The following is a 17,310-nucleotide window of genomic DNA, read 5'->3' as shown; positions in this document are numbered from 1 at the left end:
ACGCCATATACGCAAGGCATATTTTGCTTTTGTATATAAAAAAAGTTACTAATGCGTGTATTTATTTGCGACCGCACAAAAGTTCTTATCCGGCTGCTTGCTGTTGTCGCTTGTCAAAGTGTCCCTCTCTGCCTGTGCAGCAAGTGACGTCGTGGCGTATAAGAAAACGCGGTTCGAAGAAGCTGTCATATGGCTTCCATCTCTAATGATCGTATTCTGTGGGCAGTTTTACATTGCGCTCACTCTCCATAACCTGCGCTGACTGTCCATAACTTGCACTCACGACGACACAACCTCGAGCTTATTGTTTATGGTTTATGGGGGTTTAACGTCCCAAAGCGACTCAGGCTATGAGGGACGCCGTAGTGAAGGGTTCCGGAAATTTCGGCTACCTGGGGTTGTTCAACATCGCACAGCACACGGGCCTCTAGAATTTCGCCTCCATAGAAATTCGACCGCCGCGGCCGGAAGCGAACCCGCGTCTTTCGGGTCATCTGCCGAGCGCCATAACTGAGCCACCGCGGCGACATATAACCTCGAGCTTGCCTGTCAAGTGAGGCAAGGCGCAACGACCTTGTTTCGTATCCTCTGAGATCGTCTTGATTCATTAGGTGTACCACGTCCAGGGGTCTTCCGTAAGGCCTCTAAAAGTTGAAGCAAACGTACACAAGTTTTCATGCCTTGTCTTGTCGAGCCATTACGACGATCAAAGAAAATTGTGCGACATGCGATCGGCTTTTCTTCTTCACACTGACTCTGCCTTTTTCCCCTCTCTATCGTCTGTTTCCCTAAATCTTCGTAACAAGCATCGCATAATTCATTTTTGCCCTCCGAGAAAAAACACAGAGGAGAAACAGGCGCCATCTTTTAAAAAGGAAGCATTGCGCATTGGCGTTACGCCCTCTTCAAGCTGCCGAAAGCCTTAACTGGCGGCCTGTGGCGCAGCTATAACCGGAGACGGTGAAAGAGCACTTCGCGTAACCTTTTAATCCCTTTACTTTAATAATATCTGCACACGCGGAGATGCACGATACGCAGGGTCGTGGCTGGGGAGGGGGCCGCGCATAGCAACAGCCAGTCCAAGACGAACCAAAGTGATCGCCCGGCATCCCGTAACTCCAGGCCTAACGGTGCCACAGTTCCCGGTGTGCTCTGTTAGCCGGCTTCATTTGCTCGCATGCAGTGCTGGGCCGGTCATTACCCAACCGCTGCCTTATTTTTCTCGCCGGCAAAGGTCACCATGGCGGCCGCGGCGCCACAACGCTTTGTCGGGGAGCGCGCAGCACAAGTGGCTCCGATGAGCGCCGCTCTCGGCATGAATGGGACTCGTCTGTTGGCCGGCACGGCGCACACAGAGGCGGCTGATTTCGCCATATGGCTGGGAGGAGGACTTCCTCCCAGTCTATTCGTGCGGACGACGGGCGCTTCTTCCATCGTTAAAGCGCTACACTCGAATTATGAGTAAGGCTCCTTGTCGCCCTGCCCCGCATTTGTTGTTGCCCCTCCCCCGCCACTTTTTTCCACTTGTTTTTTTTTTGTCAATTATTTCCTCGTTCCTCTGCTAGAGTTGTTCCCTTTGACACCCTTGATTACTATTTGAATCGCTGTTCAGCCCACTCTCAATGCTCCGTATTTTTGCGGTCATAGCCCTTTTTTAACGAATGCAAAAAAAACGCAAATTTGGCGCTTGTGTTTTTATATTGCTGCCTGCTTGAGCCTAGGGCATTTCTCTTTTCTTTTGCGGTTGCTCACCCTCTAATTTTTTTTCCTTTTGGCACTTGCAAGCATTGTTCAAAGAAGTCATCTGAATCTGGGCGGGTAAAATCTGCAACAGCTATAGCAGTGTGTGCAAGTGGGTGTTTCGACAGCTCTGCTACTGCGCGCTGCTCTCGAAACAGTAGTCGTCGAATTGGAAGATGTCATCACATGAGGGGAACAACGTAAATTGCTGTTTCGCCATCGGAACCGAGCCTTTGCTGCGGCGGATTAAAACAGTGAAGTGAGCAAACAATGGAGCAATGATTAAATCAGCACAAAAGCGACGTTGAAGAAGGCTCGGTTGCAAGGGAAATCCCTGTACACCGAAGGACACTGTGCGTGGGCGTGATTCGGCGCGTGTATTTTAATTGCTACTATAGCATCTACGTCCCCAGAAAACCTTGGTACAGAAAAATCCAGTATATGACGGGGGGGGGGGGGGGGGGGGGAACGTCCTTTCTTTTCAAAATTGGCGAATATATCGCTTAAAGGACCAGAGTGACACCATCTATTTGCAATATTCGACTGATTACCTGCGTTGCTTATATATGTGCGCTCTGTAAAAATTACGAAAGGTAATGCTCAATTTCAACTTCAAGGCTTGGTAAGCGTTTTAAGCATTAGTGTAAACCCCTTGATGCCCAAATATCAGGCAAATGATAAAAACGATTAACTTAACCTGGCACCTGAACATTAACATTGGTTCCACTTATTTCTGCCGGTAATAAACGGCCAATAAATACTACGTGTGAAGGAAAGATGTTCCGTTACACTTCGCTCTTGGATTTTATTCTTCGCTGTGTGAGAGATATTCATTGAACAAGAAGAAAAGTAGTCATTCAGTTAAGGCCAGTCTCGTATACGTTACAGAAAATAAGTAACCAATCAAATTACAATTACTCCATCTGAAATGTAAGTGATTACAGTGGTCAATTATTGCCCAAGAAGTGTAACTGAACAATTACAGAAAAGTAATCGATTATTATTGCGTTATTTTCCTTCCATATTTTATTGTCTTAACACAGATTTATTCAGCCTGCATTTAACTGCTGCGGCATGCTGCATATTTTGTTACGTGCTGTTAATTTTCGAGATGAGTTGTTTTTCGAAGTTGTCGTTGCTAATTTTCCTACATTTCCTTCCAAAGAGATCAACAGTTACACTGAACACTCTCTCATTGTATGCGCTGGAGTGAAGGGCGGTATTAACGTATGAACACTTGCGCACCAGCTCGTATAGTCGCGCAGCGTTTCGATGCTAGTGTCCAAGCCCTCTATGAAGCGCCGCGATATGTTGTTGCCCCGTGCATTGTGTGCAAACCTCCGAGTTGGGTGTAGTGGGAGGTAAGGTTCGGCGACATCTGAGTGGACGGGGGGTCCCTACAGAGCAGTCACGTGATATTTCTCGTGACGAGGACTGTCGTTGAAGACAGCGGCGACCCGGTTGTGGTCCGGACATCATCGCGCGCGATGCTTCTTCGCAGGAGGTCTGCTGTCACCGTCACGATGAAAACATCCGCACTATCACCAGTGTTTGCCTTGAGGTTGGGGTTCTCAAAGCTGTACCTTTGGTTACAACTTGTTTTGGAAAAAAAGTACTGATTACCAGTAATAAATTACGGAAAAAAATGTAATTGAATTACACGCAACCTTGTCATTTGAAAAAAGTGATCAAATAGGAAATTACAAGAAAATGTAATTACATCTAACGCGTAACGCACAACTCTGGCTAAGGCTGAAAAGCACTCCGTAGCCTGATCAGTGCCGCTGTTGAGTTTAGGCGCGACACGTAACGTTAAATTGCCTCGAGCAGCGCAGGCCGGAAAGACGTTCGGTAATTTTTTATTTATTATTTGCCATGCACAAGCTGGCGCACCGAAGGCACAGGGGTAGAGAACTGTTGGGATCACTGGGAGCTACGGTTTCTTGCTTTGATCTAGCACACAAGTCGTACTTTCAGTGGCTTTGAGTAATCACGAAGGTTCCTAAAGGCTACGCTGCGACTGCGCACAGACTCCTGAACTGATGTGCACAACGTTCTTACCTCGAGAGAGCTTGTTGCCTTTTCATTGCCCACGACAAAGGCGTCGTTGACTTGTCTGAGTGAAACAGAAATAATATATACGCGAGGCGAACGTGGGCGCGCGCGCGCGCGCGCGTGTGTGTGTGTGTGTGTGTGTGTGTGTGTGTGTGTGTGTGTGTGTGTGTGTGTGTGTGTGTGTGTGTGTGTGTGTGTGTGTGTGTGTGTGTGTGTGTGTGTGTGTGTGTGTGTGTGTGTGTGTGTGTGTGTGTGTGTGTGTGTGTGTGTGTGTGTGTGTGTGTGTGTGTGTGTGTGTGTGTGTGTGTGTGTGTGTGTGTGTGTGTGTGTGTGTGTGTGTGTGTGTGTGTGTGTGTGTGTGTGTGTGTGTGCGCGCGCGCGTGCGCGTGCGCGTTCCTTTCATAACCTGATAAGTTTCATAAGCTCATAAGTTCTTTTCAAATCAAAATCTAAAATCTCCACTTTCTCAGGAGCGCATCACTTTTTGATATTGCTTCGACCAGCGCCCAGTCAAAAAAGATGACAGAATCGTGCCGGAAACACGAGATGAATTTTTTTGTGCTGTCGCAACGCCAGATTATTCTGTAGTACTGTGCTATTTTTTTTTCAGTACTGTAGTATTTTTTCTGTGCAGTTTTTCTATAGTTCTCTCGCTGTTACAAGAAACAGCGCTTACTCGAGAGAGATCTGTCGTTACTACAAAAATTTCCGTTGTTATTACACGTTCATGTCTAGAAACACAACAAAAACTCTGTTATATCAATAGAAAATTTTGTGTTCTATATCTTGATAAGGCAGCGGTGTATTTCCTCGAGCGGTGTAAAGGTAGCTCCTGTAGTCAATTTCTTCACAATAAAGAATTCTGATGATTTTTCTGCACAGAGGCTGAAGTCGCCATGTACCACTTTTCCTATGTGCAGATAATGCATGTGTCCACGGGAACACTATTCTGAACAAAGGAGAAAGTCTGCTTTTCACTCACACTCATTGAGTAATCAACAACTTGTTGAATACGGATTAAGCCAGTTCCCTTGCCTATATACAGCTACCTGTACATATGTCTACATGTAGTCGTAGAACAACGAGGGTGTCTGTTGGGGGCGCCAGCGGCACATTGAGCTGGTGTCATCTTCGTCGGACGCGAAACGCTTGCCCTTCAGGTGTTCCTTCATTTCGGAAAACTGCCAGAAGGCCGATGTCGCGATCTGCAGCCTGCAGCGTCGGTGACGCAGAACAACCGCATGCAGACAACAGTGCACCGGTGGCGGAATGAAGTGCCACCACAGCGGTGTGGACTGTATCGAACAGGGCCGCGTTCCTGGAAAAGAGGCCGCTCCAGAATTTCGTTTGTATGTAACGTCTTATTTTGGGTTATAGAGAAGTTATAACACAAGACACAAAACATAGGAAACACCCCTCGTAGCTCGCTTAGTTTTTTTTATGTGATGCAGCTGCATATTAAAAACAACACTAACTTCACGCATGCCTAATTCCGATATGCATAGAACAGCGCCTTTGGGCCACACTCTAAATAAGTCTGGCTACACGCCTCGGAGCTCTCTGCGGCTTCTGAAGTGCTGAAGAAATTTCTTCAGCGGCATCTACTGAGTGCAGATCACTGTTTTTATTACTCTGCGACAGTGCATCAAGCGCAGGGTGTGTAGTAATTCGCGTTATTAATTTCCTGTTTGAGCTGTGAAATGGTACTTCCTTTCTAAAAGGAAGTCGCTCTTTTGTCTACTGTGCATAATGTCCCTTCCCGCCGGAAATAAAACTCCCACCGGACGGCTTGTGACAAACAAGTGACGTCACACTCTCCCACCCCCCTAATACGCCTGTGGGATCTTTAGTCCCGTCGCTGGCCGTTGCTCGTACTCGCACTGGAAGAGAAAGGCGAGCAGCGTAAAGGGTCGGGCAAGTAAACGTTTAGGCAAATACAGCAACCATGTATACTTCGCACCGTGATATATTGCGTTTCACCTGAATTCTACAGCGCTCCTCAGTTCCGGGGTACCGGAAAGCAGAGTATTTTCATTGACAGGGCGCGCCCTCTTGTGTGTACAATGCCCGCATGTTGCGAGAGGCACTCTTCATTGTGAAGGACAGAACTCGACGCTGCAAATGTGCACTTTCACAGAAGGTTGAATGGAATTTACCTTGCTGCCTTGGTTTTTTAGGTTTGCATAATAACTACTCCTTCTATGGTTGACAGACTCACAAGTAATTGACGAGAAGGGAAGGAATCGGGATGGCGAAAATTAAATTTCAGTTTGCATGAATGCGTTTCACGCTCTAAAAAGGATGAGCCGCTTTGTAAACAGTAGTGACACGAGTGAAACGGAAGAAACTACCACTCCGCCTCTGGACTTTCAGGGATCTGCGACTACATACTCACACGCGGACTAAATTCGTGGCCTTATGGCAGAGCATCCGCCTCGCATTCGGGACGTGCTGGGTTCGATCCCCAGGGCCGCTGGGTACCCACCGGTTTTTTAATGAGTGCAAGATTTCCCCCGGCCTGCTACTTGGCTCTGCTAGGTTGAGATGCTTGGGAAAAGGGTCCTGGACCAAACTGTTGCCTTGACGGATCAGAGGCAAGTTCCGCCGTCAAGCAACCATAAATCCGCCTCGTGCGATAGAACCCCAAATTGTGGCACGAGGCGGATTTATGGTTGCTTGACGGCGGAACTTGCCTCTGATCCGTCAAGGCAACAGTTTGGTCCAGGACCCTTTTCCCAAGCATCTCAACCTAGCAGAGCCGAGTAGCAGGCCGGGGGAAATCTTGCACTCATTAAAAAACCGGTGGGTACCCAGCGGCCCTGGGCATCGAACCCAGCACCTCCCGAATGCGAGGCGGATGCTCTACCACTAGGCCACGCTCTCTCATAGCGCTGTCTCTCTTATAAGCCCACAGGGACGGGATTTGAAGGCGCAAGCTCCTTTGCCAAGCCATGTAACCCTAGCAAGCCGAGCACCAGGCAGGCCATAGCTTGTACCCATTTTGAAGAAACCGGTGGGTAACCGGCCGGCAGTGGGAGTCGAACCAGCTACCTCCCGAAGCCGAGGCGGGTGCTTCACGGCTGCGTTCCTCGACGTTCCGAAAACGATGCTGACTATCTGTAGTTTTGCACGCCCGCTATATTTCGGCTAATGTACCCAGTCACGGGAACTGCAGTAGTGTCCTATTATTAACATACTAAGCCGAATTCTGGTTTTTCTTTCATAGGTTTTCCTGAGAATATACTTTTGAAGCTAAGCGACGAAGCTCCACTTCGCGGAAGAGTGCCTTGCTTAGAAGTGATTTTGCTAACTGAGTTTTTGCGAAAGCGGCTTACGCTGGGTGTGATGCATTACAGTACTTGCATGAAATTTTCGTGGCCGTGCCATCTCTTGCATCGCTCTAATTTTCTGAATAAATGCATGGCTTGCGGGTCCCGAAACGGGCTGTAATAGCCGGCAGAGTGCAAAATGCGATGTTGTGAGTCCACGTTTTGCGCCACAACCTTTTCACCACATCGCAGCTTTAGAAAAACAAGAAACGCGGGTGGCATGTGTCGTCACGCACATTTCATAGCCTACGCCAGCGCCTATAGGCTACGAAGAGTCAGACTGCGCCGCTAAAGGCTGTGTCCAGATTTCCTGGTCATGAGTCGCTCACGAGCGTTGAGGTCTTATGCTTGGTGACCACGATGCCGTCGATATCGGGATCTTCTATAGGTGTGATGCTGTGTCTTCCACATGACGTGACGAGAGCAAGCCGTAAAATACTTTCGAGCGACCATTCTCTTGTAACGAAAAAGACGTTGCACTCAATTATGCACGCCAAAGCAAATGTTTTTGCCGTCATTGTTGAGAAATAATTTACCCTCGCTCGGAACACGAAAAACTAGTTACCGCGCAGACAACTGTTTATTTCGAACGCTTTCCGGACCAATAAACTAGATGGTAATGTGGACAAGAACAGAAGAAATTATTTATGGGGTCATTGTTTGTGGCACTAAAGAAAAACCTATACCCAGAATAACGATTAGAAACATCGCGAAAAATATCCGGTACGTGCTCTGCAAGCATGAAGAGACTGGATTAAATTCACGGATGGCACTGACCTGTTTCATCACGGGCCTACGGGCAATGCACTCTCGTCTCAGACGCTATGGAACTCAAAGCACGGGCGGTCAGCTGTTTCGAGAACGGTCACGCGAGTGGCAATCAACCGAAATCGCACATAGGTCCTGAAGCCATGCCGAGAGTGCTCGTATCTGCCGCAAAAACACAGCCGCAACTCGCAGTGACAGGCACTTTCGTTTGGTTCGGCAGTTCAGTGCTATAACCAGGCTTCCTGGCGAGCTTTTCTTTTTTTCTCCCGTGCTATTACATAAAATTATTCGACGCACAAACTGATCACTTACAATTTAAACGCTCCATAACCAATCTATAGTCTGTGAAAGGTAAGTGATGCACAGACAGCATCGTGTCAGAATAGGCAGTTCAGTAAACAAGAATTCCATCCCCAGCGTAGCGTACGTCTAGAGTCACATACACGCTTCTGACGTGACCCAGCCGTCACAATAAACGAAGACTTTGCTGTTTTTTCTCTTTCCTATCATCATCGCACGGATATATGTGACACTGACAGGCCGCTCGACCCCAGTGGTGACTAAGGCGAAGCCTTGGCCCATGTCGCCGCACATGACAGCAGCGTCTGCGGGAACCAACGGGCAGCCACGCCGAAGTCCGTACGCCGCGAGCGCTCGGTGCACAAAGCCTGCGTCCCGTTTCGTTCGCCCTGTGCTGCTGTCTACTTAATTGGCTCCGAGCCTCCGTGTAAATACAGCCGCTTGGCCCCTTCTCTCGGCCTAGTCATTCGCCTGCCCTGGAGTCCAGACTGCGCACCCGCGGCCATGCGAACGGGGAAACTTAACGGTTAGTGTCTTCTACGTGGTTCCTTGTGTCAAGTCTGTCATGGGGGGAGAATCTTTCAGGCGAGAAAGGGTCCCCGATTTTGCACGCTTCTCGAGTGCACTTGGCTAAATGTGCCGCCATGCAAGCTGCCCTTTCTTCCCCATTTTTCGCGTAATAATTTTTATCAGGTTGCAGCTTAGCTTCAGATCCCGTTCAAGATCCGATGTTCTGTGGCAGACCGAATTTATCTTGTCCGAAGAGCCAGCTAATGCAAAAGACAGCTGTACTTCATCATGAGACAATACCTCTATTGTAGTTCCGTCTGAGACGAAGGTCATAACAATGAAGTCAGGAGCCTGCGTTGGCTTTTTACTGCTTGACAGTCGTAATTAGAAGCGCAGTTCGCTGCAGAAAAGTGAAAGACACGAAATGGTCTGCTCACCTCTCGGATTTTCCTGAACTTCCGCCGGCATTCGCACGCCACTCTTTTTCTTTAATTCGTTTGCTTTAAGAGAGCTGCATCGGCTGAGTCTTGCAGTAAATAAACGACGTATATATCTTTGGAAACAATCTGCACCAAAACAAGCGATCCCCTGCCAGTACCATACGCTAGACGAAGTACCTCATTCAAGAGCCTTCAGATTAACAAATCTCTTAAGAGTACCTTGCCTCTGTTCTTTCGTGATGAAAAAAAGAAGGGCGGTGGGGAGAGTGGATGTACTCATATTACCGGGTTCTGCTGTTTTCTTATTTCCCATTGGCTCGTAGCAAACAAAGAATCTTTGAGGGTCTAGCGCAAGTGGAAAGAACAGCTGGTGACGAATCAAGCACAATAATGCTTTAATACAATCTCATTTCTGGCAGTAAAATAAGTGATATCAATGTCCCGCGACGTGTACACGCTGGTTCGTTTGCCGCCCCGAAGCTGCACACTAAAAAAAATAGAAACATATACATACGCATTGCGCCGATGCATCGAAACTGCGAGCGTTTCCGCTAGACGGCAGCATCTGTGGCGCGCTCGAAGGCGACACTCAAACGCACGTCAGCGGGCTGTCTTTTAGCCTGACGCGAGTGACTACGAGGTTTCAGGGCAGCGCCTTTGTGCCATTCTAAGCACGCGCATTTCAACAACGTCAGCCACTCGCTGCCTTTGCTGCTCGTGGTCACAGAAGGACGGACCACGAACAACAGAGGGCAACCGTGGGGCCGTCGATATTCTTGGCACGTAGCTTGTCAGGCCGAGACAAATCAGGAGAGGCTACACGAGAGGCATGGGGATTCCTGAGGGCCTTGAGCGCGCTGTTCAGGCCCCGCAGCACTCCACGCCAGCTGTCTGCGCGAGAAAACGGCACCTGCAGTGGCTCGCCGGAGAATACCACCGGTCCATCGGGAGGCAGGCGGTGAATGCCGTCTGATTGCCGACCGGCCAGTATTCTGAGCCGCAGGGTGCGGAAAATGCTCGATAAGGAAAGAGAGAAATGTGGAAATGCTGAGCAACAAAAAAAGCACACACACGGCCTCTAAGCCAGTTTCTTAAACCCCCGTGAAATAGTACTTATCAGCAGCGCATTCTTGGGGGCTGCTCTTCGCTGTGGGAGCTTCGTCGTCACAGCAGGCTGCCCACGTTCTGGCTCTCGTGGTCTGAAGTCATCTAGCTAGAGAGTAATTAAATAAATGTAAGCGTATGAAAGCTATAGTTTTTTTTTTTTGCCAAATCGTAGAGATCTCCCCACATAGTTATTCAGTTTTCGAGCAAAAATTATTCGCATGACTATTTGGTCATCTTGAGTTTTGTCTTTCTGTGCGCATGCACTTTAAGAGTAATTTTCAAAATTAATTGCATTTCAGCTGGAAGTGCACCAAGAGAAATGTCGTACATGCCTACTTTTGCTAAATCAGTAAACAATGAGAAGACTCCCGCGCAACATCATTTTGCAGCAGGTCCAATGTTCATTTCTTTTTTCTGGGGCACGTACTAGACCAGCAGCTGCAGAGGGAAGAGGAAGAATAAAAATCCTGGCATTTACCTAAATTTGTTTATTGTCATATTAGGACTTTTATTAGTGGCCTGGGTTTCGTAGTGGTACGTCGAAGGCTACTTGTCCCCCAAGTAATCTCTTCAAGACAGAAGGCAAGAAAGCGCCGTCTGTCTTACATTTGTGGCCTTTCAGTCGAGAAGCAAGAAGCCAGGCTACTCCGTGAAATCTGCGTACACTTGGCTTGCTCTCGTAAAAGAGGCCATGCGCTTGTGACGTTCTTTTCGTCAACGCCGTAACGTGCCAGCTCAAGGCCTCGCTGCGTTGACGGAAGGCCAGGTGCTCGTTCAGTGACCTAGCACTGCTTGTTGGTTCGCAGGCGACGCGCCATGGAGCCGGCCGGCAGGCTGACCCGGAGACCCCTGGCCTGGCAGCGAGCCTTGACCCAGAGTGATAGCGGGGCCCCATCCGGCGTCAGTCCCCGGCAGTCGGCGTGACTTGCTTTGACTCAGCGTCCGAGGAAGTGAGAGCCCGAGCGCGTGCGACACAACGGCGCCCAGATTGCAGCCTGCCGTCGAATTAATAGGGCCGTGGAGGAGACCGACCGGAAGTCGTGAAGCCGCCAGATTATTGCCCGCTTCCCGTCGCTCGAGATCGCAGTCGGCCCAAAGCGCCGTCGCCCAAGCAGCGGAGAGGCGTCGCAAGGCGCGCGGCAGCACTTGTGCGACCTGTGTCGACACGGCCTGACGGGACCGCCGTGGCTGCTGCGGCAACAGCGTGGTTCCGCACTTCCGCTCGTGCCGCATTGGGACATCAGCCACAATGAGGCCACGGCCTGACAAGTTGTCGATCGCTGCCAGCACTCCGGGACCACCGGCTCGAGTGCAAGACTAACCGCCTGGCTCCGTTGTGCCGTGTCCGAAGCCGACTCCGCGCATAGGCTCGATCGCGATGCTTTACCTTAAGGACTGACCAAGTGCTGTCTGGGAACAAAACATTATTTCCGCCTCATCCCCTTGTGGCCCCTGGTCCACCGTCCGCCGCTTTATTGTGCGTTAGTGTGTGAATTATGTCGCCCTGCTGCAGTATTATCCAAGGCCCGCGAAATATGGCCGCGAAATACGGGAGCACCTGAATGTGATACAAGAAAACAGAGTTGGGAAACCTTACAACGTTTCCTTTCCGTCGTTTTCACAGATCGACCCGGACAAAGGCAGGGTAGCTTTTCAGTTAGTTTGTCCGCTTGTTGTGCACTTGGTAGCCAGTTAACTTTTAAATGAATCGGATTCTTCGTAAACTGCGCTCCTTGTATATGTTCTGAGCATCGCGCAGGAAACTCCGGTCGAGTCCAGTGACAATTTTACGCATCGCTCGCTGCTCTCTCAGTGCACGCTCTCAAACGGAAGGCGCGCGACGCTCGCTTGCGGGTACTGGCTCGATACTCGCGATCACCGCATAAGCTAGCCATGGATCTGTACCTCAATGACAGCATCTCTGACAGCAATGGGACGGCACCCGAGGGCGTGTCCATGGTGAACCTCAGCTCGGAAGACATGACAGAGAACGTGTATATCCTTCCCTGGTGGGGCCAAGCAGCCTGGATTCTGCTCTTCGGTAGCATGATTCTGGTCGCCACGGGAGGCAACCTGATTGTAATCTGGATAGTGCTAGCGCACAAGCGCATGCGTACGGTCACAAACTACTTCATTGTCAACCTGAGCTTAGCCGACACGATGGTGTCAACACTGAACGTCATTTTCAACTTCATCTTCATGCTGAACGGGAACTGGCCGTTCGGGACAGCCTACTGCAAGGTCTCCAACTTCATTGCCATCGTGTCTGTGGCAGCCAGCGTGTTCACCCTAATGGCCATCTGCATTGACAGGTGAGCAAGACACATACCCTTTTGCCTTTCTTTTGTGCAAGAAATGATGGCGTCACTTTTGCTTGCAAGCAGTGTGAAGTGAATGAACCGAGGCTAAAGTTCCCAAAGAGCCTTCATTCATTCACAGCACAGAACAGTTGTTGCCCTTCATTTTCTGTCTGCTATACATTCGAAAGGAGCTTTCTACAACTGTACCGCGTATATTCTCGCCAGTTGTTTCCTTCGTCTACTGCGACGGCATCGTGCAGAGATTTTGTCCGGCTCAAATTTCGATTGTTTGCTTAAGAACTAGGCCTCGCTTTCGCACAGGCGTCATCATCGGCATGTTCGCTGCTGTGGACGTTTGCTCAGCTCGGCGCAGCCAGCCAACACAGGCTAGCCACCTTTGCTGAGCAAACCCTGTGCTGCCCACATCGTTGTAATATTGAGGGGTCAACTCTTGTTGCCGCTTCTCTGGGAGTGTACACAGCGCAAATGCCCGCATTTCACCGTTTTCCCTATTTCGGCGCCTCTCTTGCGACCGTTCTCGCTTCTTCCGGCGTAAAACCACGCGGGATAACCTAAGCGCTGTGGGCAGCCGTTCACTTTCACTGTATTCACCTTTTCGATAATATCAAAGCATTTCCCGGTTTTATAAGCTGGTTCTGTGTGCTAGTCGCGAAGTGCACGGCCAGAACATTGTGAAACATTTCCATTAGATAGTTTTTTAACAAAACAGAGCTATCTTGAACGAAAATCAAAATCCGGCTGTCAGGTGATTAAAGAAAACAAAGTTGTGATATCAGTGTTTGAAGGAAACATCATTACGAAGCATGAATCCCGCAGTCGTCAGGTCGACATCGGCGCACTTCCTTCGCAGCATGCAGAAAGCATTCAGAATAAAGCTAACGTTCTACAAATTGCACCATGTGTGGTATTCTTTCCTTTCTGATGATTTGGTTATCTTAAGCACGTTATAAGTAATACGGTGCGTTTTAAGTAACTGATTAGGTCATCGTAAAGTAAAAGATATTCTCCTTGTTCTACGCGACCCGTTGCTCTATGCAAGTTGTATTTTAATAACGTGAGCCAACTTTTCTTACATCGTTAGCTCACTTCAAGTGGGGCACCCAGAAAGAGAAAGCCAGAGAGAGAGATGCGTGTGCGTGCGCTTTAAAAGATTCATACGTTTCATTTAATAACTTTTACCGTTTTCGATGAACGACCTCGCAGGTAAAGAACCGCAAATGATCTGAGAAGCTGGCTTTATTGTGAACGTTCGTCCTGTGCTCTGAAGGAAGTGCGAAGCGCCGAAGTAAAGGTCGCGGCCGCTCGTGCGCACTGATGGTGACTGCGGCTGCGCGAAGACGCGAGTGCCATGTCAACGGCCAGTGCGGGATTGCCGACAGGCGGATAATGCTCAAAGCACGCGCTCCGGCCTAGAAACATTCCGTATTTCGCGCGCTTTGTCTGGAGCGCCTAAAATACTTGCGTATTTAAGTTACCTCTGTGAAAACGCTCTTCCTTTTCTATTATTTTGACGCTCCTTGACTTTTCAACTTAAACTTGTGTATCGTGTGGTTTGCAGGCGAAACTAATAATCTGAACTGATTTAATTCGCATCCAACTAAAGTGCTCCTGATTGCTTCAAAGCACCGACGTTAGTGCAGCTTGAGCGCTTTTTCCGCAGCATGTTGTAGTTTAGCACTGTTCTCATGCACGCTCATTAGCAGCGGTGCAGCCTTCGCGTTGCGTTTTAGAGCTCACGCGCAATTTGATATGAATGCAACGACGGAGGCTAGTGTGTTATGTACGTAATCCAAAAGTGCGCGTTGTTTTAGGAGAACATACTTGCGCTTAATTCGTGTCCCCCTAAAACAGCGCTTGCCCTTGAATCACGTGCAGTTGCCGTGTGGCTACCACTGTGTGAATTAGTGCTACCAAAAGTACGTGCCCATCTCCACCTTCTAGAACGAAGTAGTTGACGTGCCCGGCGTACCAACTTTTCAGTTTAAGTTGCCTGTTTACGCTGCCACAACAAAAAGAGAACAGAGCGTGAGAATCGCGCTTTGCGTCCTTCTGGTTGTCGGCGTCGTAAATCACCATCCGCCTCCCTCATTTGTTGCTTTCTTTTTTTTTCGCATGGGCCGTACATCGTCTTTCCGAAATACTTCATCCCGCCTTCTGGCAGCGTAAAACTGAAAACTCTGGTTTAATTTTTGAAACTTCGAAAGCTTCTTTTTTACAGCATATTCTTAGTTTTCCTGCTTTTTCCCAGAAGTGCGAAGATACTGCTAGTGCTACAGAGAACGCTCTCAGATAAGCCTTTAGATTTTTTCGCGTAAAGTCACTAATGTTTTTTTTACCTCATGGAACAGTCTTCAGCTTTTGGTTTTCAAAACATCTACATTATCTGAACTTCGCTTAGCTTTTCTCAATAAGGTTTAATCTATTCACTGAATTTCTGATGGCATCTTCCTGGCTCCGCAAAGAACGCGGTGTTTTTTGCTAGGATGTTAAGAAACTCGGTAGTTACCGGAACGCATAAAAAAATAAACACCAGTGTCTTTGGAATTAGCGAGGAAGAGGCAGGCGTCAATCTCTTCGTCTACAGCAGTTGTGAGGCAGTCGACGCATAGGGCGGTCACGCCACTCAGGTGCTTCGTTTCGAGTGGATGTCTTGACTTTCTAACTGGGCGTACACTCTTCCTGTCTTGCGTCCCTGTTTTTTTTCCTCTCGACTATCCGTTCACCTTAGCCACCTGAGGGAATCGAAGCATGCATCGCTCACATCGTGATCCGGAAAATATATTTTGCACGATAGCATTCATCAGCCCCGTGTTTCTTCGCAAAAGCCACGTACTGGGTAGAAGGACAAGTCGCAGGAGACAAAAGAAAAAGAAAAAGAAAAGCTCTTGATTACGCCGCAAAGGCGATTTTACAAGTTGTGTACCCATCATTGCTATATACGTACAAGTCCCTCCAATATAAAAGGGAACATAGTTTCAGCATTCGATTAATGATTACTGCGTAATTGCATGCGGCAAGCGCACTTCGTCCTTTTTTTCTAACTAGTTTTCCTCATGTTTTGTATTATCCAAAAGACGTTTTTGACATTGATAGAGGGAAAAAAATTTTAATACGTTTTGTGCAAACTGGTTGTTGCCCTTCGTATTGGAGGGACTTGTACATAAAACTCGTCCAAAGTTTTGTGTCGCTTCTTTTCTTTTTTGTACTCGTCCTTGGCTACTGCATGTAATAATTTGAGCCATTTATTGTGTAACTTTTTCATATTTCAGATTTAGCCGCAATTTGTGCCAATTTTTCTTTTCTATCCACCCCTGTTACAATCGTTCTTGGATGGACAGTGGCTTGAAATCAAATAAATAAGCTGCAGTCTGCTTATATCACGGGTCTCGCCTGAGCTGTCCATCCATTAGTTCCGCAAAAAATAAAACGGCCCGTTAGAAATAGCTCGTGGATTACAAGGTATGGGATTCACGCATAACGGCAAGTAAAGCGAATACGTAAATCTGTTAAAGAAGGAACAAGATGTAGCCAAATCATTGCAGTAGCTAGGCTAAAGCATATCAAAACATGCAAAGGAAGAGTACTTCAATTTGACGTTCCCCACACTACTTACGAATAATCCCCGTAGGTTCTGGAAATATTTCCTAAAATAAAAACAACATCCATTCTGTCCGCGGAGGAAAAACATCTCAAAGCTGGCTTGCACAACGATTTCTTCAAATCAGTCTTTACAAAATATAACGGCACACTCCCTGAGAGCTGCTGCACAATTACGTCACGTACAGGCGCTCTCAACATAGCATGATGGTATTCTTAACCTGATGCTAAACCTAGAAACAAAGAAAACAAGTGGTCCTGATGACATCCCCATCGAATTCCTTTAACGATATGCAGAATGGTGCAGCAAATATCTTTATATAAGTTTTCGTAAGTCCTTATCAACCTTGAAGTGACCAGACGATTAAAAAAAGCGAAGGTCCTGCCAATTCATTAATTCGGAGATACAAACTCATCCCCTAACTACAGACCTATTTCGCTTACCAGTACTTCGCGTAAAATTATGGAGCACATCATCTCAATACGCTTAACGCACTTTCTGGAGAGTCAAAACTTATTATACCCCATAATCGTGGCTTGTCAACTGTTACTCAACTAACAGATGTTGTTCACCACCTCGCTCTTGGTATTGACGACTGCAGTCAAACAGACATCATACTACTCAATTACTCGAAAGCATTCGACAGTGTCAGCCGCAAGAAACTAACATCGAAAACCATAATCGAAGATTGCAAAGTGCTACGTTGGATCGCGGAGTTTTTAACCAACCGCTCAAAATTCGTAACTTTCGAATACATTCTATCAAAACCAGTTCCGTTATGTCAGGAGTCGCCCAGGGATGTGTCCTAAGACCAGCGCTGTTTTTAGTCTTCATAAATTAAATAATATTACCGATCACATAGAATAATTTAAAGCTTTTTCGCCAACGACTGCGTTCTGTACAAAACAACAAAGAGCCTTGAAGACCACCTCTCGCTATGCAGCTCTAACAAACTTGTTGAATGGTGTACAAAATTTAAGATGACATAAAAAATCCGTTTGCATGACAGTCACCAGGAAAAAGCCGTCATATAACTTTAACTACATTATAAACAGATCACCGCTTTCGAGAGCCTATGAACATAAATACTTAGGCTTAACTCTAACATGTTGCCTTAGATGAGACATACACATCGCCACTGT

At 47.8% G+C, this 17,310-nt stretch overlaps 2 protein-coding genes across 2 annotated transcripts in view; one reads left to right on the top strand and one right to left on the bottom strand.

The window, feature by feature from the left end:
- The window catches only part of LOC144114591 (uncharacterized), a 79,045-nt gene that overhangs the window by 22,555 nt on the left and 39,180 nt on the right, over positions 1-17,310 (bottom strand). The gene's annotated exons all lie outside the window — the stretch shown is intronic.
- LOC144114590 (tachykinin-like peptides receptor 99D) overlaps positions 1-17,310 on the top strand; it is a 444,243-nt gene that overhangs the window by 387,795 nt on the left and 39,138 nt on the right. Inside the window, exon 6 of the mRNA XM_077648432.1 lies at positions 11,056-12,561. Within this exon, the coding sequence (XP_077504558.1) occupies positions 12,143-12,561 (419 nt within the window). The 5' untranslated portion in view covers positions 11,056-12,142. The remainder of the gene's footprint in view (positions 1-11,055; positions 12,562-17,310) is intronic.

Source organism: Amblyomma americanum, chromosome 1 (assembly GCF_052857255.1).
Source record: "Amblyomma americanum isolate KBUSLIRL-KWMA chromosome 1, ASM5285725v1, whole genome shotgun sequence".
In the NCBI taxonomy this organism is placed as follows: domain Eukaryota; kingdom Metazoa; phylum Arthropoda; class Arachnida; order Ixodida; family Ixodidae; genus Amblyomma; species Amblyomma americanum.
Note: the sequence above shows the minus strand (reverse complement) of the source record. Positions and strands in the feature narration are given on the sequence as shown.